The 24768-nt window shown below is 40.9% G+C and overlaps 1 protein-coding gene across 1 annotated transcript in view; it reads left to right on the top strand.

Moving 5' to 3' along the window:
* The window catches only part of RP1 (RP1 axonemal microtubule associated), a 370941-nt gene that overhangs the window by 153886 nt on the left and 192287 nt on the right, over positions 1-24768 (top strand). Inside the window, exons 25-29 of the mRNA XM_075270496.1 lie at positions 566-729; positions 8874-9093; positions 12566-12720; positions 12972-13050; positions 18134-18215. Of these exons, the coding sequence (XP_075126597.1) occupies positions 566-729; positions 8874-9093; positions 12566-12720; positions 12972-13050; positions 18134-18215 (700 nt within the window). The remainder of the gene's footprint in view (positions 1-565; positions 730-8873; positions 9094-12565; positions 12721-12971; positions 13051-18133; positions 18216-24768) is intronic.

The raw sequence follows: 24768 nt of genomic DNA, 5'->3' as shown, positions 1-24768 counted from the left end.
TTGAGCAGTATCTGAGGTGTGGGTTGTACATATGCACAATGTATAAACCCAACCTAACACTGAGAATTTATTGTGAATGAGCATTCCTATGAATGATCATTCACTTGGTACCATATACATGGCCCTGATAACTCTAGCCTGGTGGGGCCACAATCTTTATACAGCCCCAGGCACTTGGTAATCTGCCCCTGGTAATGGCCTTCCTCTATGATAGATATGACTACTAGTAACAATAAAAATATCATGTGAATGTCCAAAGCAATCCCAAACTCCAGCATGTTCTCGGCCTCCACATGTGAATTCTGTGAGCCCTGATGCAAATTGATTAAATACCTGTAAAAATTGGAAACAGTCACAAGTCTAAACCAATTGGCTGCCATTATGATGTTACTGAACACAGCAGCAAAGAGATCACAATTCCCACCGGTCCTAGAACAGATGTAATGTTTTATTTCCAGCCATTTTTTCTCTTCTTTTCTAGTTTCCAGATTTTCTTACTAATCTGATCTGGGCATGGATTGAAGAAATGAGACACAAATGATGCATTATATGCTTATCTTTACAGAAGGGCAATGGAAGATCACGCTTGTGACTGGCAATTTCCCCAACGCTGGCACTGATGCCACAGTATTCCTTCATGTCTACGGCACAGAAGCAAGTTCTGGCCCCATAATGCTGGGATCAGGGAGTGATCAACTGTTTAATGTGAACAGTGCTGATACGTTCCAGGTATGTGGATAATATTGTGCCTGTTTACAATGTTGTAATTACAGGATTTACATAAACAGATGGTTATCATTCAGTCTGGATAAAAGTGACGAGATAATTATTAAAATTCTCAAACTGCGACAAACAAGTTTTACGCTATGTGCACAGTGGTGAGAGTCATCCTTCCTTCATCTCACCCCTGCCGTGTAAAATAAACCTGGACATTTGGTTGGAATAATAATAATAATAATAATAATAATAATTAATTATTATTATTATTCATAATAATAAATGCAGTTTAACATTGTAGTGTTTAGCAGATGCCTTGGGCCAAGAAATACATGTCCAAGTTGTTGCCGTGTAGCCACCGAGGAGGCTAAAGCTTCACCAGCTATTGGCAATGGTTTTGTGCTATGCCCAAGAAATAATGTGACCAGATCAGGACGCCAACATGGAGTCAGCTGCTGTGTGTTCTCATATCTCCTCCTAGTAATGCAAGGCAAAATGATTGAAAGGTGGGTTTTCCATAAAATGAGGTCAGACAGAAGCCACAAACAGTAAGAAGAAAGTGCTGAAAATCTGACAGGACAAGCATTATTAGCTAGATTGTAGTAGAGGAACATGAAACTAGGCACTTCAAGGCTTAGTATAAGGCTAAGGCCAAACGTGGCGTCCCGCAGAAAAGAAGCTCCAAGGGAAAAACGGTGCCAGCAGCACATCACAGTTCTTCCCGAAGTGCTTTGGACAGAAAGTTTGCAATGGTTTCCTCTGCTGACTTTCTGCTTCAACTATACCTATAGGGAAACCGCCAACATTTCCATAGGTATAATCGATATGCTGCGATATTGGAAAAAGCCATGCATCCGCAGCATGTTTTTTACTGAAAAGTGTGGATGGGATTAGAATCCCATCCACTTTGCTATAACTGTAAAATGCCACGTTTGTTTTCTCCACAGTGTTTACACCGTGGACAAAACACCGTTTTTACGCTGCGTGGAATCCCAGCCTTAAGAGGACATTTTACCACCTCAACCAACTCAAGTTCTTTACATGTTTAATAGGTGCCTTTCCTGTGAATCCGGCACAGGTGGAGTTTATTTTTTTATGTAGATTGTGAGCCCCATATAAGGATCACAATGTACATTTTTTTCCCCTATCAGTATATCTTTTATAGAATGGGAGGAAATACACGCAAACACGGGGAGAACATATAAACTCCTTGCAGATTTTGTTCCTAGCTGGATTCGAACCCAGGACTCCAGCACTGCAGGTGGCATTTTTCTCTAGCCCCATCATTCCTGAGCAATCAGTTCAGTTAGTTTTGTTGCCTGATATGACAATTTGGCACAGTGTCTAGTCAGTAGTCTCAGGTAGGAGTACTGACCAATGTGAGGTTAACAGTGTGAGAACGCTCAATATCCTGCCCCTTTGCCTGCTACTGCCTTCCACTACCACCTCTATGGCAGAGAGCCGAATTATCAAATCAGACACCAAAATTAACTGCACTGATGGCTCAGGGAAAATGGGGACCAGACAAAAAAATCCAACAGCATAGAAGGATCAGAGTTGATCAAGGTGGTGAAAATATTAATATTTCTAACAGACGGCAGCTACAATAGGTTGTGAATTAGTCACATCAGGTGGATCACAGACTAAGATTGGTTTCCATGAGGGTAGGCCATATTTAATGCACAACCACGGGAAGTTACCAAAGCATATTGCTGTATCAGAAGCCCTTAAAGGAGCAGAAATCTAAATCCTGCGTCAGTAACTGGGCAAAGATACAGTTTAATTCAGTGTCAGAGACTGGACCAAAATGCAGAATCTAAGCAGCTACATGGTGTTTAGAAGACTGTCCTTGTGTCCACATGCCAGTTGCCTCCTATAGTACTTCTGTAACCATCAAGCAGTTTGCCTATATTTTCCGCTTTCCCTTTTACTAGCCAGATTCCCATGTGCATTTGTTTTTTATAGTCAATAGTAGGTCAAAAGGGAAAATATAATATTAAAGGTTTTACCCAGATAGCAAAAATGTTTAAAACTGCTTAGAATACTATAAAATAATAATGAAAAAAAACACATATCCGATTTTTGTAAATTTTCATGCATATGTCAAAACAGGTGCCCATGGATACAAAACACTTGTGAAAGAAACAAATGTTGCCTTGCCTCCATATTTCACTGACCTTTTCTCCATGCTCATGTACATAAGGCCTAACATTGTCCTTTGTGGTGAAATTTCAATGTGGTTTTCACAACTGATATAACAAATACAATCTGCAATGTGTGAATCAGCCTAAGAGATTATAGGTTTGAGAGATCAGTCTATTTCCAGGAAAAATGTGAATGTACAGTAAGTCTTGAGGTTCACCTACTAGTGTTTATGCATAAACATAACCATATTTAAAACTGTACACAATAATTTAACAGAAAATTAGCATTTTTGAAGATTTTGCATAATCATCAGTTGCCAATGGATACGGCCATGAACGCAGGAACTTTCTATATTCTGTAACCGAGAGCATAGAAAGTTCCTGCATTCATGGTCTTATCCACTATGTGCACCGGCATCCACTCGCAGCTACTGTATTTTGGACCGGTACGGTTCCGGTCCAAAAAACCAAGTGTGAACTTAACCTTAAAAAGTTTTTAATGCAAATAGTTAACTCCTGCCCTGAACTTTCCAACAACCATCATACCCACCCAGCACTACAGGCATCACATACTCATACCTCCCAACCATCCCGATTCTGCAAGACAGTTCCGGATTTAGGGTTGTGTCCCACAGTCCCGGTCGGCAAGAGGTATGCCCCGGATTCAACTCATCTATGTTCGGAGAAGACACAGATGAGTTGACTACAGTGGTGAAGCAGGAGTAGACAGCCCCCTGCCTCACCACTGTGTCCCTGCCTGCTCCGCCATGTCTAGATGGAGCTGCCCCAGGTAAGTGTGATGTCACGGGAAGGGGCGGGGCCTCTCCAAGGAGGGCAGGTACTCTTCCATCTTAGTGCTGTGCTCTATAGAGGAAGAACAGAAAGCAGTGAGGACTGTCTTGTGGGACTGCAGGATGGAAGGCAAGTGATAGGATTGTTGAGCATGAGACTGTATGTTGGAGGAGGCTGAGGGGACTGCGCCTTCTAAAGCAAGGGAGGAGCTAAGACACAATGCCTTATAGAGTTAACTACTTTTTAGACTCTCTTGGCTCCATGGACAGGCAGTTGAATAGTGGTGCAGAAGCAGGGGGGCCCCTATTGAGCTTGGGACCTTGGACAAGTGCCCAGTTTACCCCCACCCCTCACGTAATGCCAATCCTGCATTTGGGATAAACATACATTTAGTCATTTTATACAAACTCAGATAATAGATCTCTTAGATGATTATTGCTAACTAAGGCTAGATGACCAAAGTGTAAAACACCTGTAAAAAAACATCCATTTTTCATGGCCATCTTGCACCTGAGGGGCATCCATTTTCACGAATCCCCCATACATACATTTCCGTGAAAATGGCCGAAAATAGGACATGGTCTTGGGTTAACACAGTGGCTCAGTGGTTAACACTGCAGCCTTGCAGTGCTGAAGTCCTGGGTTTGAATCCTGCCAAGGGCAACATCTGCAAGGAGTTTGTATGTTCTCCCTGTGTTTACGTGGATTTTCTCCCATTCTACAAAGACATACTGATAGGAAAAAATGTACATTGTGAGCTATATATGGGTCTCACATTCTACATTGACAATAGCCCCATTCACTGACAGCAAAATCAATGTTGTCGTGTGACGTCTGTCAAAAAAAAACAAAACATGCCAGTATTCATTGTCATATGAATGTAGCTTCAGGTAAGGTAATAGTGACATTTCTGAAGTACATTTGTTTCCATTGTGGCTACCCATGTTTCATTGTATTTGTAATGTGTAGTATTCATCTACAATGCATATGTAAGATAAATATATGAACACTTGTATGATTTTTTCCCCTAAAGATCATTGCTGGATTTCTATATATTTATATCTTTTCACCTAAGGGGATAGTTTAATGCTATGCCAGATAACGCACTGGAATTCAACCAGCTCCAGTAAAAAACAAGATCAGATTTAACACATTGCCTGAAATGAGATCTTTCAGGAAAGTAATTGAGAAGACTGACTTCATTTACTGTATGCTGTTATTTTTATGTGCGGCTTCAGCTATGGCTGCCAATGCAGTCACTTAGGACGTGATCCCCTTAGGAGGTTCTTCCTTTGTATTTTCGTTGCTGTCTCTATCACTGCTCATCACCCCTGATGCATTAGACGCTGTTTCCAAACGCAACACATTTAGAAGTGATGTTTTCAATGAATAGAATACACATAGCTTTCCTAGATCGCTCCATACAGTGTGCCTTATAATGAATAGCCCCGCTCAGAAAGATTATTAACCACTTCATTACACATTTTCCGTTTTTTTTTAGTATGTTTTTTGGAGTATGGTTTGGAGGGCTATAGCATTTTTATCGTTTCAGTTATTTAACTAATTTTTGTTTTTCGGGGAGACATATGGCTTTATTTTTTGTGCAACTGCTTAAAATTGTAAGGACGTTCCGGTACAAGAACAAGATAGTGTCCGCCAGACATATATAGCCTATGGAAGCCGGAAGTGGTTGTTCGGAGATTTAATGATTTTATTATTATTAAAAAAAAATAAAAATCTTATGCTAATAATAATTACACAGTCCAGTCACATTAATGTGACCACCTGTCAAAATCCACAATTACCACCTTTGGGATGTTGTGATGGTGGTCACTGGGATGTTGAGCCATGCCAACTCCAGTGCCGTGGCCAGCTGCGCTAGGTTACGCTGTTGAGCATCCATGCCTCGAACAACCTGATCGAGGTGGTCCCACAAATTCTCGATTGGGTTCAAGTCCGGGGAATTTACTGGCCAAGGGAGTACGGTAAAGTCCTCCTGGTGCTACTCGAACCACACACGTACACTGCGAGCTTTATGACACATCGCATTGTCCTGCTGGTAGATGCCGTCATCCTGAGGAAAAACAATTTGCATGTAGGGGTGAACATGGTCCGCAAGGATAGATGCATACTTGTGTTGATCCATCGTGCCTTCCACAATGATGAGTGCACCCAGATGGCTGATGACACGTGCCTTCTGCGATTGGTTATTTAACGTTGACTTCAAAAGTAGGCAGTGGTCACATTAAGGGTAAGTTCACACGATGTAACGTTGAGCGTGATCTGGCACGTATACACCAGATGACGCGCTCAAAATACTCTCATTCATTTCAATGGGAGTCAGGAGTGTATACGCCGCGTTATTTTGCGCCCGTGATTTTGCGTAATCCATAAAATGCCACAATTTTTCCCATGGCGTTACCAGTGTAAGGCTAAGGCCTGATGTAAATGCACTGAGGGAAAAACTGTAGTGGTGGCAACGTATCACGTGTTTTTAACCGCAGCGCTTTTCACAGAAAGTCTGTAGAGTTTTCCCCTGTCGATTTGTGTGCGTTCGCTGTTCATATTTTTCCGCAGTGTGTGGATGGGAGTCCCTAGAATCCCAACCTCTTTGCAAGGACTGTAAAATGCCACAGTTTACGCTACACAATGTTTTGTGTTTTACACCACATGGGGCCCCCGGCTTAAAGTAGATTTTGGTAGAAGTTCGCATTCACTTATGAATGTGAATAGATAATACTGCAGTATTTATTTAGTAATTACTTCATTGAATGTATACATTCTTTACTAATATTTTACTATGACTGACTATACACTTTCACTGTAAGGGGGCGTTCACACTACCGTCGGTGTCCGACAGGTAGTGTCCGCTCCTAGTGTCTGCTCAAAATCTGTCACGGACATTAGCAGATTTTGAGCGGACACTAGGAGCGGACACTACCTGTCGGGCACCGACGGTATTGTGAACGTTCCCTAACATGTAACAATGTAAATATGGGGAACAGTTTTTCCATGCAAAATCCACTCAAAAGACAAGTGGATATTCCCTCTGTCTGGGTGAAAAAGGTTTAAAGGGATTCTACCATTTAAACACTTTTTCTTTAAGAAAGGCTATTCTTCTCCTACCTTTATAAGTCGTCTCCGTCCCGCCGTTTGGGGAAAAATCCGTTTTTTTGTCGGTATGTGAATGAATTCTCTCGCAGCACTGGGGACAGGCCCCAGCGCTCAAACAGCATTAGGGGCGTCCCCAATGCTGCCAGAGAACTCTCCAGCGCTGCCTCTATCTTCTTCTGGAATGAGGTCTTCATCATGTCTTCTTCTGGTGGTGTCTTCTAACTTCTAGGCCTAGGGCAAGCCGACTGTGCATGCTCGCGGCCACAAGAAAAATGTCCACTTCCACAGTATTGGAAGCGGCCACTTTCTCGTGGCCGGCAGGCATGCGCAGTCAGCTTGCCCTAGGCCTGAGGCCTAGAAGTTAGAAGACACCACCAGAAGAAGACGCGGTGAAGACCCCGTTCCAGATAAAGAAGATTGCTGTTTGAGCACTGGGGCCCGCCCCCAGTGCTGTGAGAGAACTCATTTACATACTGACAAAAACCGGATTTTTCACTGAGGAGACGAATAGCCTTTCTTAAGGCTATTCCGACATGTGAACGACAAAAAAAAGTGTTTAAATGGTAGAATCCCTTTAATCTTCATCGCTGTGAATCAGTGGAGTAGCCTACCCCAGGAGTTGGTCACAACTTAGATGCTTTCTTACAGCAAAATAGCATTGATGCTTATGGAGAGGTATAGAATACTTATTTCCTTCAGTTATGTCCTTGCCCATACTCTGGATAGACTTAATGGATATAAGTCTCCTTTCAACCGTACTATGTTCCTATGTACACGAATAACAAAAAAACAGCACAACTCAGAGTTATTTAAAAAAAAAAAAAAAAAAAAAAGAAGCCGCAGAATTGTTGTTTTATGGGAACACAAGTATTCACTTACTAAAGAAGGCATGTCAGGAGAGCTGACAGGCCCTCATTAATGTTTTTTTTTTTTTCTAAAAGAATAAAAATATCTGTATTTACAAGGAAAAATGTAGGATTATAAAAGCAATATTCAAAGCAAAATGGTTTCATAAAGAATCGGTACCCTAAGATGACAGCTAATAGATATAGACAAGCAATTCCTGTGGGAGTCTATTAGCAACATCAATGGATTTGCTCTGTTTATCCTATATTCTAATCCATTAACTGGTTATTTAGCGGAACATCGATATTAAATAGTGTTTAGGGATCATTTCATTTTCTGTTCTTTTGTCAGTATTATCAGAATGAGCGTGTGTATTTACTAATGAACACCATTTTCCATGTATATGAAATCTACGTATAGTAAAATATTGTGTTACAGCCGAAGACGTATTCATTGTTGTTGTTTTTAACATATTTTGTCATTTAGAGGTGTAGTTTGAAGCTCCTGTGCCCCAAAGTAAAATTTGTAATGGGTCCCGTACCTAAACTGTGTCATGTAGAATAGTGGCATATTTTATGTGGCCCCTTAAGGGACCTTTGGGACAATGGTCTGGTACCAAATGCTACCTCTGCTGTTCCTATAACTACACCCCTGTTGTAATTCTGTTCCTTGGCAAGTTGAAAAGCAAAAATACCACTGATGTGGTTCAAAAATTAAATATAGTTTTTAGTGTTCCATTAAAGGGAGTCCATCACCACTAATATCGCTTCTAAACCACTTATATGCTGTTGTAGGGCAAGTTAATGGCAAATTCAACAAATCCTACTTGTGTCAATGTGCGATCCTGCTGCCGACAAACACAACTTTTATTTAATATGCAAATAAGTTGTTTGATGCACTAAGGGAGGGGCCACACCTACCGGAGCAACCATTATTTTTGGGTTTGCCGCCCAGCACGGAACCCAAAACACAAAGACTTCTCCATAGAGCCCATTGTAAACTGTTCTACTCTGTACAGACTGAGTCAATCAGATAAGAAGTAAAGACAGGAGACATACTTAAAGACACAGGCACTTTCTGTAGTGAAGTACTGTATACTGCAAAGTTTGCTCTTTTCACCCTCACTATTGATTTATGAAAAAATGTCTAAAATTTAACCAACACTTTAAAAGGCTTATATCTTTGGAATGGCTGACCAGGTTTGGGTAATATCCGGTGTACCCGTGGTAATACTGAGAACACTTGTATATTTCTTTGCAGATTAATTTAAAGAACTTGCACAAACCGTATAAAATCCGCATTGGGCATGACAATTCAGGGGACAATCCAGACTGGTATCTAGAGGAGGTCAGACTGTATGATTTGTCATCTAACCAAGATTTTGACCTACCTGTAAATCAATGGCTTAGTGAGGAACTTGATGATGGAGACACATGGAAAGAGCTTCCTCTGCCAACAGATGCTCATGATACGTTAGAGGGTATGTATCCTCAATAATTCTGTTCTTATTTTATAATACTGCCTACCGAATGGAGGCTTAAGGAATCCATGGATCATTGATGTTGATGGATTAATAGTCTAATTAATAGTTTAACTGAGGCCTAAGTTTCATTCTAGAAAGGGAACACATTTAGTATGTAGTATCAGCCCCATGCAGTTTTTTGCTCTCTTCTGGAACAGCACTATATTTTTATAGGGTGGACTTGATGGCCCTGTGTCTTCATCCAACCTCATCTAAGATGTTAAAATGTTACCATTAGTAAGGATGAGCAACCCGATTCAGATAGACCCAGATTAGACCCAAATTTTCCAAACCAGAAACTTTTGCAGTTCATCACCCATGAAACAATATTATACTCTGGGGTCTCCTTAAACCAAAGAGTATAATAAATGGAGGTCCAGGGGAGGTGATCAAAAATAGACCATTATACCCACTTTGCTTTACCTATCCTGAGTAGTCAGCCATCCCTGGGTATCCTCTTCTGGCCTGAGTCTGCTGTCACACAACCTCAGCGAACACATGGGGTCGCTCTAACGCTCTGACCCAGATCATAAACATATAATGACGGAGGCCCAATCACGGCCTCATTGAAAACCCCTGGGAGTGAGACATCAGCCACAGACCGGAAGAGGCCTGAAAAGGACGTCAGGGAACTGCAGGATGCCACAAGGATGGCCAGAAAAGGTGAGGCAACAATAACTTTATTTAGCCACCTTCCCTGGGCCTCCACTCATTATACTTTGGAGTCTGAGGACACTCAGGGTACAGTAATAGCATTTCTGGTTTGTGCCAAACAAGTTTGGCCTGAAGCGAGAACTGGAGGGCCGAACCTTGAGAATATTTATTGAATATTCAAGAGTTTCGCCCATCTCTATAGAACACCAAGAAATAAACATACAAGTTAGTTGACCCTTAAAGGAGATCTCCAATGGCCTACAGTATGCTTTTTGTCTGGGTGCTAGAAGCTATAGCGGTGGACAGGAAGCACTATGAATGGGTCATATATCACAAATATCACAATTCAATAGAATATTGCAACCTGATGTCAAACCCAAGACCAAACAAGTTGCATGGCAGAACACAACCATTGGCTTCCGATATGTAGGCCCATGTATGACGTTGTTTTGTGACGGAATATCACTAGATCATGTTTAGAAAAGTTGATCATTCCATGATAAATACTGTATATCTGGACATGTCTCGCCGAGAGGAAGCATATGGAGGGACACACCTGTATATATATAGCTACATTCTGCGTTTGAGCTGTAGAATAAGGTTTCTTTACATAAAAGTAAGAGAAATATTAAAGCAAAAATGCCTCACAGCTCAGTGAATCAGTATCACAAATCACATGGGAGATTCACACTTGCAGGAAAAAACCCTCGGCCAAGAGCGAACAAACAGCAGAAAAACAAAAAAGTTCTAGCAATGCAAAAGAAACTCCCAAAAAATTATAAAAAATATCAAAAACATATCCACTGAGGACTGAAAATGACAAAAAATAACAAGTGAATTTACAAAACATAACGGAGAAAATGAAAAAAACCACATATTGCACTGCTTACACGTTTCAAGGGCGAAGCCCCTTACTCATAGCACTGTGCTATGAGTAAGGGGCTTGTGGAGGACATATATGTAGGTAGGTAGCATGTACAGAAGTAATATGAGACTAGCAGGGACCACCAGCTCAGTGCTGCTATAATGGCAAGGGAATAAATGGGCGAGCTTTTGTTTTTATTTCAACATTAAAAATGTAGATTGTGTATAAGCAGAATATCCCGGCTGTTGTAGGTTTATGTTATGACACATTCCCTCTAAGGCTATAGTGAACAAGCGATGTAAGTGTCTGCAGTACTTGTGGCATTTTTATTGCGAGGGCCTAGCAGAATGAAGGAGAGAGGATGTATTAATACCTTTCATGTTTCATAAAGCCTGTCTGCAGCGCCTCTTACACTAGGAGAATGATGTCTTGCTGTCACACACGCTTCTTATTAAGAGCTGAAGTCTTCCATTTGATGTACAACATTTATTTTGAAGAGTAATTACTGTGTGCGGTATATCACAGGTTTTATTTCTGATCCTAAGTAAGTCCATTTCATCACATGTTCTTCTCAGCATATATTACATGCAGACTTGATGTTGACATTATGTCATCTTCTGAGACGTTTCAAAGTACTGAGCCAAATACCAATCCATCTTCTATTAACATATCTTCTGAACTCAAAGAATACGACGCTTCTTAGGAAACACCGCAGGAAAATGGAATAAAGTCCACATTTAAATGTTTTATTTCTAATTTGTCTATATCTATCATCTATCTATCTATCTATCTATCTATCTATCTATCTATCTATCTAACTAATTATTTATCATACCATCTGTATGTATCGCTCTATCAAAAAAATGTATATGTAAATCTATGTATATCTCTCTTTTAATCTAATCAATTATAATTATCTATCTATTCATCTGATCTGTAAGCCTATGTATATTTCCAAAGCATCTATCTAATTATCTATTGATGACTCTTAATTTATTATCTATCTATCTATCTATCTATCTATCTATCTATCTATCTATCTGTCTATCTTGAGAAAGGTCTATTGCAACTAGGACCAAAACGTTGCATGGAATAAACCCACAGCAACTATTGTTTACACCTTATTGGAGTGCTGTCCATTTTTATGGTTATAAGGGTTTGTGTGCCAGACCTATTTTGGACTTGCACCCTCTGCCCTTTTCGGGCTTTTCTATATAGTGCTGCTCTAGAGTTCTGCATTTTTTTAAATCTATCTATCTATCTATCTATCTATCTATCTATCTATCTATCTTTCTATCTATCTATCTATCTATCTATCTATCTATCTATCTATCTATCTATCATCTATCTCTGTATCTTTCTCTCTCTCTAAGTAAAGAATGTATTTCCAGGACAACACCATGTATACCTTTTATGCTAGAGCAGGGTCCATGCCTTTAAGATCCAGCACAAGATTCTATACGTTCTATTTTTATACACTCTGTATGTCCATATACATCTATTTAGCTCTCTATCTAATTATCTATGAATTTATTGGTATGTATATGGTTTCCAGTCAATCTCCCTATCCTTATTATGTGAGAATATTTTCCTGGTACTCTGACATTGAGAATTTCTGCTGTGCCATTGTATGTTTTAGTTCTTTTAAGAAGTACTAACGGGCTTAGTATTCAGAGAGCCTCTTTCTATATGCCATGGTCATTGTTAGGAAGGTCTTGACGTACAGAGGTCATTGTCATATCTATAACATCTGATATGTAATGTTGTCTTATGTAGTTTTAATAAAAAGCGTTACAGTAATATTTTATTATCTGTATTCTCGTTTGATGATAGGTTCCACCACCAGTTGTTGAGCTTATGTGGTTTACATAAATTTTATTAAAAAGATATCATTCATCTATTTGTTCTTAGTGCTGGACTATGAAATCCAGGTATACACGGGCACCTTATCTGATGCCGATGCTGATTCCAATGTTTATATTCATGTTTTTGGGACCAGAGGGGATTCTGGGAAACGGAAGTTACATAAATCCAAGTTCCAAACCGTGAAATTCCAGAAAGAGCAGGTAAAACATTTTTAGCATCTTCTAAAAATAAAAGGCTCTATTATCTAAGGAATTGTGTCCAGAATGCCATAATCTAGATCTACAATGATCAGCTGTATATTGTTTGTATAGTGAGATATTAGCAAGTGTTTCCTACTTACAGATTTTATAGTGATCTCTTTGCAACCCAGTTTTGTATTTTGTGTAATACAGAATATAAAATAGTTTTCTAATTTATTAACTAGTTTCATACAGAGCAATTTATTTTCTAGGTTGATATATTTTGTATCCAAGCAGTTTCACTGGGGACATTGCAGAAAATCAAGATCAGCTGTGATGGAAGTAAAACTGGTACAGTATACAACTGTCATCTTTGTATAAATTAATATACAGTCATGGCCAAAAGTTTTGAGAATGATACGAATATTATTTTTTTACAAAGTCTACTGCTTCAGTTTTTCTAATGGCAATTTGCATATACTCCAGAATGTTATAAAGAGTGATCAGCTTAACAGCAATTACTTGCAAAGTCAATATTTGTCTAGAAAATGAACATTATCCCCCAAAACACATTTCAACATCATTGCAGCCCTGCCTTAATAGGGCCAGCTAACATTGTTTCAGTGATTGCTCCATTAACACAGGTGTGGGTGTTGATGAGGACAGGGCTGGAGATCAATCTGTCATGATTAAGTAAGAATGACACCACTGGACACTTTAAAAGGAGGCTGGTGCTTGGCATCATTGTTTCTCTTCTGTTAACCATGGATATCTCTAAAGAAACATGTGCAGTCATCATTGCACTGCACAAAAATGGCCTAACAGGGAAGAGTATCGCAGCTAGAAAGATTGCACCTCAGTCATCAATCTATCGCATCATCAAGAACTTCAAGGAGAGAGCTTCCATTGTTGGCAAAAAGGCTCCAGGGCACCCAAGAAAGACCAGCAAGCGCCAGAACCATCTCTTAAAAGTGTTTCAGCTGCGGGATCGGGCTACCAGCAGTGCAGAGCTTGCTCAGGAATGGCAGCAGGCAGGTGTGAGTGCATCTGCACACACTGTGAGGCGGAGACTCTTGGTGTGCTGTTTCATCTAGATATAATCATACCGTTCACACATAGATTGTATTCTTTGTAAACCTTGCTGCCACCTGCTGTCCTTTTTCTGTATGACAGCCTGTAGTTAATTAATTCTGTACATGCCTTCACTTCCTGGTTCAAGGGTAACTGTTTCCTGTTTTCACTTATCATTAGTCTCCATTTTCTCTGGGAGAGACACCCTTGGACTGAGCAGCAGAAGGCATCAGTTTTCGACCACACATACTCACACTCACTTATCACAAACTACACTTATGAGTAGTTGCTCACACTTGCTGTACCATCCTGCTTGTTACACCTGTATTCCTGGAGAAGTGCTGCATTACTATCACATGCTGTATGTCCAGTCTTCCAAATAAACAAGCCTGAACTTCACCATTCCTGATGTGCATCATCTCTCTGGACGCTGAGCAACATGGTCCTGTCTGCCCTGCATTGAGGAAACGAAGGTAGGACCTCTCCCAGCCCCTATCCACCTGCCACATCTTCATTCGCCTCATGTGGGGACAGAACACTTGGAGCAAGGCCTGGTCTCAAGGAGGGCAGCGAAGAAGCCACTTCTCTCCAGAAAAAACAGCAGGGACAGACTGATATTCTGCAAAAGGTACAGGGAGTGGACTGCTGAGGACTGGGGTAAAGTCATTTTCTCTGATGAATCCCCTTTTCGATTGTTTGGGACATCTGGAAAACAGCTTATTCGGAGAAGACGAAGTGAGCGCTACCACCAGTCTTGTCTCATGCCAACTGTAAAGCATCCTGAAACCATTCATGTGTGGGGTTGCTTCTCAGCCAAGGGAATCGGCTCTCTCACAGTCTTGTCTAAAAACACAGCCATTAATAAAGAATGGTACCAGAATGTCCTCCAAGATCAACTTCTCCCAACCGTCCAAGAGCAGTTTGGTGACCAACAATGCCTTTTCCAGCATGATGGAGCACCTTGCCATAAAGCAAAGGTGATAACTAAATGGCTCAGAGAACAAAACATAGAGATTTTGGGTCCATGGCCTGGAAACTCCCCAGATCTTAATCCCATTGAGAACTTGTGGTCAATCATCAAGAGACGAGTGGACAAACAAAAACCTACAAATTCTAACAAAATGCAAGCATTGATTGTGCAAGAATGGACTGCTATCAGTCAGGATTTGGTCCAGAAGTTGATTGAGAGCATGCCAGGGAGAATTGCAGAGGTTCTGAAGAAGAAGGGTCAACACTGCAAATATTGACTTGCTGCATTAACTTATTCTAACTGTCACTATAAGCTTTTGTTACTCATAATATGATTGCAATTATATTTCTGTATGTGATAAAAACACCTGACAAAAAACACATAAAAACCAGAGGGCAGCAGATCATGTGAAAATATAATATTTGTGTCATTCTCAAAACTTTTGGCCATGACTGTAAATGGTACAATAGGAAGTGAAAAGGTTGTCTAAAATCTGAAGAAAATTGGTAACAGTAAAAAAATAACTATTGCTTATTTGTTAAATCTGTTGATCCCCAGTTATTAGCAGAGTAACGGGGCACAGAAGGAATGTCAGGGGATTTTAGAATTTGGATAACTACTTTAATATAGAACTCCATTGCATAGTTTTTTGTACATATAATTCTAACTCACCAGCAGTTCAAGCCTTTGAAGACTTTCATTATCAACAATTGTGTCTTGTGATTCCTAGTCTGACCACCAGTCCAGTGTGTGATATGCCTGTTTTATGTAATCTCAATAAGGTTATGTTCACACAGCGGAATTCCGCGTGTGAACACTTCCGCGTGGCTAACCGCGATGGCATGTGGGTACAGCGCACCGGCATCCAGTTATGACCTTCCATTCCATTAGGCCCAAAGAATAGCCTAATCGGGAGGGAGCCTCGCGCTGCGGAATCCGCGGCAAGATAGGGCAGCTTGTTTCTTTTTTTTCGTTAATAGCTAGCGGAAAAAAAACACAAGCAGCTCCCATTGAAGTCAATGGGAGCCATTTATGGAGCTGGATTTTGAGGCGGATTCCGCGTCAAAATATGGTCCCAAAAAACTCAGTGTGAAAGAGCCCTAAAAAAACACTGAAGTCTGGTTGTACAGTGGGGCAAAAAAGTATTTAGTCAGTCACCAATAGTGCAAGTTCCACCACTTAAAAAGATGAGAGGCGTCTGTAATTTACATCATAGGTAGACCTCAACTATGAGAGACAAAATGAGAAAACAAATCCAGAAAATCACATTGTCTGATTTTGTAAGAATTTATTTGCAAATTATGGTGGAAAATAAGTATTTGGTCAGTAACAAAATTTCATCTCAATACTTTGTTATATATCCTTTGTTGGCAATGACAGAGGTCAAACGTTTTCTGTAAGTCTTCACAAGGTTGGCACACACTGTTGTTGGTATGTTGGCCCATTCCTCCATACAGATCTCCTCTAGGGCAGTGATGTTTTGGGGCTGTCGCTTGGCAACACGGACTTTCAACTCCCTCCAAAGGTTTTCTATAGGGTTGAGATCTGGAGACTGGCTAGGCCACTCCAGGACCTTGAAATGCTTCTTACAAAGCCACTCCTTCGTTGCCCTGGCAGTGTGCTTTGGATCATTGTCATGTTGAAAGACCCAGCCACATTTCATCTTCAATGCCCTTGCTGATGGAAGGAGGTTTGCACTCAAAATCTCACGATACATGGCCCCATTCATTCTTTCATGTACCCGGATCAGTCGTCCTGGCCCCTTTGCAGAGAAACAGCCCCAAAGCATGATGTTTCCACCCCCATGCTTTACAGTAGGTATGGTGTTTGATGGATGCAACTCAGTATTCTTTTTCCTCCAAACACGAAAAGTTGTGTTTCTACCAAACAGTTCCAGTTTGGTTTCATCAGACCATAGGACATTCTCCCAATACTCTTCTGGATCATCCAAATGCTCTCTAGCAAACTTCAGACGGGCCCGGACATGTACTGGCTTAAGCAGTGGGACACGTCTGGCACTGCAGGATCTGAGTCCCTGGCGGCGTAGTGTGTTACTGATGATAGGCTTTGTTACATTGGTCCCAGCTCTCTGCAGTTCATTCACTAGGTCCCCCCGCATGGTTCTGGGATTTTTGCTAACCGTTCTTGTGATCATTTTGACCCCACGGGGTGAGATTTTGCGTGGAGCCCCAGATCGAGGGAGATTATCAGTGGTCTTGTATGTCTTCCATTTTCTAATTATTGCTCCCACAGTTGATTTCTTCAATCCAAGCTGGTTGCCTATTGCAGATTCAGTCTTCCCAACCTGGTGCAGGGCTACAATTTTGTTTCTGGTGTCCTTTGACAGCTCTTTGGTCTTCACCATAGTGGAGTTTGGAGTCTGACTGTTTGAGGGTGTGCACAGGTGTCTTTTTATACTGATAACAAGTTTAAACAGGTGCCATTACTACAGGTAATGAGTGGAGGAAAGAGGAGACTCTTAAAGAAGAAGTTACAGGTCTGTGAGAGCCAGAAATCTTGATTGTTTGTAGGTGACCAAATACTTATTTTCCACCATAATTTACAAATAAATTCTTACAAAATCAGACAATGTGATTTTCTGGATTTGTTTTCTCATTTTGTCTCTCATAGTTGAGGTCTACCTATGATGTAAATTACAGACGCCTCTCATCTTTTTAAGTGGTGGAACTTGCACTATTGGTGACTGACTAAATACTTTTTTGCCCCACTGTATGCCACTGTTTATCTCTTCTTTCCCTGGATACTATAACATATTTCCTTTGGGTTATTCTAGTAACATTTATTTTATTTTTCTATGTTTTTTTCTAATCTCAATACTTGAGTAAATGTAAACAAAAAAGCAGGGGACATTTGTCTGTTTTCACATTGTTCATGTTCTTTTTAAATAGCAAATAATTTTCCCTCTCCTTTACAGTAATTTTTTACATAGGTAACACTTATTTTTATTGTGTCTTTTTTTTTTTTTTTTTTTTTTTTTTTTTTTTTGAGGCATTGTGTCCATAATGTCATAAGAGGATTCAGTGTCCTACTGCAGAGCTGATCATCTAGGACCCAGCAGCTCATGCACTTACTGGCCCCTGGCGGTCACATGACTGCAGGGTCGGATGTGGAGCCCAATCATGGAAGTTTCTAGAGCTCATGTAAATAGGGGATGTGCTATTGACAAAAATACACACTGTATATCATGAATGGATCCCTTAATGTCTTAAAGGCCCTTTAGATGAGCTCCGATCAACTTATTCTATCTTGGTTTTTGCTTGTTGCAGCCTGAAATGAAGTAGTATGAAAGGACCCTTATACTATAACTGAAGTGAAGCATTCAGGAGAAGTGTTGCTAAAAATTAACACTATGTTTTATTGTTTGTAATGCAGGAAATGGCTGGTTCTTAGATAAAGTCATTATACAATATACAGAAGCTGGAAATAGTCACCACGTTCTGTTTCCATGTAGCAGGTATGTCAAATAATGATACAATATAACACACATTGTAATATAAATAAATTAACAATGATATTTAATAATGCAATACTACAATATAACTTCAATATATAGAACAAAAGTGGCAGAGAGATATGAAGTGGCTTGTGGGCGACAGTGTATTCATAGTGTAACAACACACACCATCCGCACAGCCAGGGAATGCCAGATTCAAAGAGAAAGTCTGGAGAGTGTCTGTATCGCCTGTTGCTAACATTGCATTGCAAAGAGCCATACGTATCCAAACTGCTCCTCAACTAGGCAAAAGCAATACTAGTTTGCACAATATGGGCAGCACAGTGGTTCAGTGGTTAGCACTGCAGCCTTGTAGCGTTGGAGTCCTAGGTTCAAATCTTGCCAAGGGCAACATCTGCAAGGAGTTTGTATGTTCTCCTGTATGTGTGGGTTTCCTCCGGGTACTCCAGCTTTCTCCCACACACCAAAGACATACTGATAAGGGATGTAGATTGTGAGCCCTATATGGAACAGTGACTGACTATATCTGTAAAGTGCTGCGGAATATGATGGCGCTATATAAGTAAGCATAATAATTAAATGAATTAATAATACAATAGACTTTGTGAATGAGGAGTATTTATCTTATCATAGATACACAGTGGTGTATGGAGACTTAAAGGGGTTGTCTGGGATAACTGGAAATCCCTACATTAATCTAAACACCCTCCCCTTGCCTACTTTCTAAATGACATAATTGATCAAAAATGTATAGTTACTCACATCCCTGGTGCAGTCATGTGAGATGTAGCAAAGCCTAGTATATGGCACAGCAGGGAAGAATTGACAATTCAGGGAGGAAACTGAAGAGTAGATAGTATCTATCTACTCACGAATTTCACTCAACTTACTCACACAGAAGTGCTGCCGCTCCCCGTTCTTCTTGCTCCTCTTCTCTCTCATTGACATACCTTCAGAGCACCATGCGCGCCCCTGCCTCCCTAGACTAGTGTTAGAGATGCTGGGAGAAGGCGGGGCTTGTGGCTTAGGAGAGTGTGGGCGGGTACTGGGAGGGGAGACGTGAGTGATGCACTCACGTCTCCCCGCCCACACTCTCCTAAGCCACAACAAGCCCCGCCTACTCCCATCATCTCTAACACTAGTTTAGGGAGGTGGGGGCGCACACGGCGCTCTGAAGGCATGTCAGTGAGAGAGGACCAGACCGAGAAGAACGAGGAGCGGCAGTGGATCTGCGCAGGTAAGCGGACACCAGGGGGGCTTAGTAGCTGGGGGATTTTTTTTTAATCACTACACAGTGTGGAGTCCAAAAATTGAAAAATTTTTGGACTCCACGCTGTGTAGTGAACGGGATCATTTTTAAAATCCGATCTTCGATTATTAAAACAAATCCCATTGACTTGCATTGGGATCGGGTTTGAATGGAAAATGATCGGAAATCGAATTTTAAAAACGATCCTGAAATTTCAAGATCAGCTCAACCTTACTAGAGAGACAGGGAGGGGTATGTGGGAGGGAGAGAGAGAGGAAGTAAGGGGGAGTAAGGTGAGAGGGGTTAGTGAGGAATTTACATAGCAGGAAGCAGAAGCCGTAAACAAATGCAGGAGATACCAGGAGCTTCCAGAGGAACCCAGAAATCACTCAAAACATGGCTAAAGGACTAAAGGATAGGGTGCATTTATTAACTCATTAATAGCACCAACAGACATTTAAAAAAAAAACAACATTTTTAACCCAGAAAACTCTTTAATTTTCAAGCAAAAGTATGTAGATAATATCAAATTATCATCTTCCAGTCAAACCAGAAATCTCCATCTGTAGACAGTACAATTTCAGTGTGCTTGCCTCTCATCAGTACCGAGCAGAGCTAGATGAAATGCCTTATACATAACAGAGCACCTTGAGTCAGTGCTGTCCACAGAGGTTTGTCTGTGGCTTGAGCTAATTTTCATACTTTATACCATGGAGCATTGCCCGAAGGTAAGGTCAGTAAGAAACAGTACCCATCTTGTGCCATCCCCAGCCATCTGTCTACGTGTGCGTGTCGCTGATTTGGCTGATCTGACCTAAAGAACCGTATAACAGCTAAATACGATGGAAACCTGGCAATGACAAATCCACCACAGAGTCAAAGAAAAATATGTAACTGAACTGAGCAGTGGCCATTATTGCACAGTCGTTCTATCTAGAGCATGTGAATGGGGCTGTAAGAACCCCTTTCACATGTGGAAGTTTTGCAAATGTTATGCAGATTTAGGCCAATTCCTTGTCAGAGGAGGGAGTAGTCAGTGCATACAGAGGCCATGATTGATAGGTTAGGTCCACTGTATCAATAAGTTATTTGCATGATGTACTATAATACTACTTATTCCTGATATTAAGAACTCCTGGGAGATTAGGCAAAATGCTATTAGCAATGTTCTGTACACAGTGTACTGTGGGATGTGGATGTCATTTTTTCTCTAGGATTTACAATTACATTCTTCACTGATTGATGTTTTATAAGTCTAATTTCACTCCATTGATCTAAAGTGCTATGATGGCTGCTAATAAAATGTGACACCGCCATTCGTCTGCTATGCCTTGTCATTGAGTGAGCAACATTTTTTGTCAGAACAGAGCACATTGTGCACAAACTAAATATCAATAAGAACAATTATTATTCTGCAGTTGTTGTTACTTTATAGTAATTTTGATGATTACATTGAGAGTCCTCGAATATGTTTTCCCACCACAAACATTTATTCACTCACATGGATCTAAATGCTGAAGTCTCCACCATCAGGAATTAGATGCTGAGGTGCAAATATATCCCATAACTTTTGGAAAGTCTCAAGTGGCATCAGTAGTCGCAAATCACTGATTTTTGACTATTTTAAACCACTTTTCCAGCGTTAGGAATCAGATGAATCCTCTTATTGATTTCACCATGTCCATTTTTTTTTTTTTTTTTTGGCAATCTGTTTTAACAACATGTCCTGTTTTTGTTTTCACGGATCTGTCAATAGACTGAAGTCTATGACTAATATTCCAATAAAGAAGAAATGACACAGCACTCCATGCAGATATCTGCTTGTGGAAGTAGTTTCCATTTATTTCACATAATTGTATAATGGAACACATCAGATATGTCACTTTATTCAAGTATATTCAATAACAGACTGCAATGTTTTGGGGTACAATAGTCTGAGGTCTTGTCGTTCTAGACGTTTGGTGGCAGGTGGACAATGGACATGTGGTGGTTATGGGCGGGCGTAGGGTGGGTGGGTGAATGATTTGGGGTATAATAGTTCTTGGGGTTTCATCTTCCCCTCAGTTGGTTGGCAGGTAGACACAGTGGACTCCGCTTCTCCCAGTAGGATGTAGAGTTTCCTCTTCTCGTCTGCAGATGTGAAGTCTGGGATGTGAGCAGAGAGTCTTTGGAAGTAGACGGCCCTCACAGCTGAGTATTTGTTTGCAGTGTAGCAGGAAGTGGGCCTTGTCTTCTAAGGCCTCTTGGTCACAGTGTTGACACAGTCTGTTTTCCTGTGGCTTGTACGTCTGCCTGTGCCACCCCGTTTCTATCTCTAGGCTGTGGGCACTCAGTGTGTACCGGCTCAGGGTCTGTTTGTGCTTGGAGTAGGGTATTTTTTCCAGGTATGTGGCCATAGTGTAGTCCCTTTGCAGTGACTGGTACATGGTGAGTTTCTTGAAGTTATTTATTTAGATGTACTGCTCTTGATCATTGCCTGTTGGTGATTTTGGTTTGGTGCTTGGCTGTCATCCAAAAGGAAGGCACTCCTCTGTAGACAGCTGGTATTATGTTACAGTTATAATCCTTCCTCGGGTCAGAGCCTGGTGCTGGTTGGCTGGTTGGGAGGTTTTTGACAGACTCTTGTGGAGATATGTTTCTGGTTGGGGAAATTCTTGAAACAGATGTCTAGTGATGGTTGTGTCTTTCTTTTGGATGAGGCTCCGGGTTAGCTAAAATCCTTAGTCATGTCCCAAAGACTTTTTAACGTATCTGCCATTAGCTTGCAGGGTACGTGTATCTAGGTGGCTTCACAGAGAGAATTTTGGTTGTTCTTTGGAAAAGCTACATTGCATTCCCTTCCCCAGTAATCACTGTGGTGGTCTCCACAGATCAGAGCATGGAGCTGGTTGAGAGGTTCTGAAATAGCTCTTGGGGGAATGCCCTTTATTCATGTGGAAAATTTCTGAGACAGATGTCTAATGATGGGCATCTCTTCCTTTTAGAGAAGATTCTGAGTAGGCTAAAATTCTTAGTCATGTCTCAAAGACAGGATAGCTGTATCTAGATGGCTTTATAGAATTTTACTTCTTTAGGATTTCTACGTTGCATATCCTTTGCCAGCAATCACTTTGGTGGTCTCCACAATCAAAAATCTTCCATGCCAGTTTACTGCTGTCTCCTCTCTGCTATTTCTTGGCTCTAGTACACTAATCTTATGCTTTATCCACTTCTACATTCAGATTACAGCAGCATCTAATGCTTCATGTGAACTCAGTGGACCGGACAGACTACGTGATATATAGACAGTTGCCAGTATCGGGGGATCTGGAGTCTTACCAATTTTGTACCATTCATGACTACTTGGTCCATTACAGCTTTCTGTTGACCATCCCACACATTGGTTGACAATTTTCTGGCCACCCCTGAGATAGATGAAGGGGTTGCTTGAATTTACCCAATCTCTTTCCTGTAGGTCTTGGTTTCCCCATTTAGCTACACCTCATTCTTTCAATTTCAATTCAATTACACGATCTAACTTTTTTATCGTCTTTTTCTTCCTGACTTTGGAACTTTGTTATTTGAAGATAATGCCTCTTACAGAGAGTAATATATACTTGTCAGCACAAGGTTAACGGAGTTTCTCGGAGAACTTAGACTTGTCTCAACCTCTAATGTAAATAACAGGAAATATTTTTCTTTCGAGGTGACTGGATTGTCAGTTTAATATCACTATTGCGTTATTGCGTGGGGCAGAGACAAAGCTGCGAATCCAATTATTTTGACATTTATACCATTTTCCTACAAGAGTGTCATATGTCTACAAGAATTTTAATTTCATTCCCCTGCCTAATATTATACAGTTCTGGATGTCTTGCTGTTTTAGATTAATACTTTCATTAGTACTTAGGAAAGAAAGGAAGTTATTGTAGCGCGGTCTCTGTATCTCGGATTGTTCCGTGTCCCCATATGAAGTGTGGAAATCACAGGGTTATATTTAGATGTTAAATGGTCAGTTGAAGGCAGTTGCTTATCTGCTGTCAGAGTTTGTGAGACGCATCACAAGAGATGTAAACCTAATGAAGTCAGTGGCGTTCAATGTAAAACTTCTTGTCGGAAGAAATTTATTCACCACTAACTGAAGACTTTAATTCTAGGACAGAAAATTGCATCGTTTTTTGCCTCAAGCAAGTTAAGGGACTATGATTGATAAAGGATGATAACATGAAGTTACATAGTACAACATGTAGACATGTATTTCTAGGAAAGCAGTGATGAATTTTCCATTACCTTTTTTTTATCCCCTTAATAGAGATGAGCGAACAGTGTTCTATCGAACTCATGTTCGATCGGATATTAGGCTGTTCGGCATGTTCGAATCGAATCGAACACCGCGTGGTAAAGTGCGCCATTACTCGATTCCCCTCCCACCTTCCCTGGCGCCTTTTTTGCTCCAATAACAGCGCAGGGTAGGTGGGACAGGAACTACGACACCGGTGACGTTGAAAAAAGTAGGCAAAACCCATTGGCTGCCGAATACATGTGACCTCTAATTTAAAAGAACAGCGCCGCCCAGGTTCGCGTCATTCTGAGCTTGCAATTCACCGAGGACGGAGGTTTCCGTCCAGCTAGCTAGGGCTTAGATTCTGGGTAGGCAGGGACAGGCTAGGATAGGAAGGAGAAGACAACCAACAGCTCTTGTAAGAGCTAAATTCCAGGGAGAAGCTTGTCAGTGTAACGTGGCACTGACGGGCTCAATCGCCGCAACCCAGCTTTCCCAGGATCCTGAATGGAATACACTGTCAGTGTATTCCCGTATACCCGATATATACCCCGATACCCGTTCCAACGGTGTGCCCCCCCACCTTCACCCCAGAAATACCCTGCAAGTCCCCTAGCAATAGAATTGGGGCTATATACACCCACAATTTTTACTACTGGTATACAGTGCCATTGTCTGACTGGGAATTCAAAGAATATATTGGGAATACAAATACCCTCATTTCTTGCTACTGCCATATAGTGCCAGTGTCTGACTGGGAATTCAAAGAATATATTGGGGTTACGTGCACCCACAATTTTTACTACTGGTATACAGTGCCATTGTCTGACTGGGAATTCAAAGAATATATTGGGAATACAAATACCCTCATTTCTTGCTACTGCCATATAGTGCCAGTGTCTGACTGGGAATTCAAAGAATATATTGGGGTTACGTGCACCCACAATTTTTACTACTGGTATACAGTGCCATTGTCTGACTGGGAATTCAAAGAATATATTGGGAATACAAATACCCTCATTTCTTGCTACTGCCATATAGTG

This window comes from Leptodactylus fuscus, chromosome 4 (assembly GCF_031893055.1).
Source record: "Leptodactylus fuscus isolate aLepFus1 chromosome 4, aLepFus1.hap2, whole genome shotgun sequence".
In the NCBI taxonomy this organism is placed as follows: Eukaryota; Metazoa; Chordata; class Amphibia; order Anura; family Leptodactylidae; genus Leptodactylus; species Leptodactylus fuscus.
Note: the sequence above shows the minus strand (reverse complement) of the source record. Positions and strands in the feature narration are given on the sequence as shown.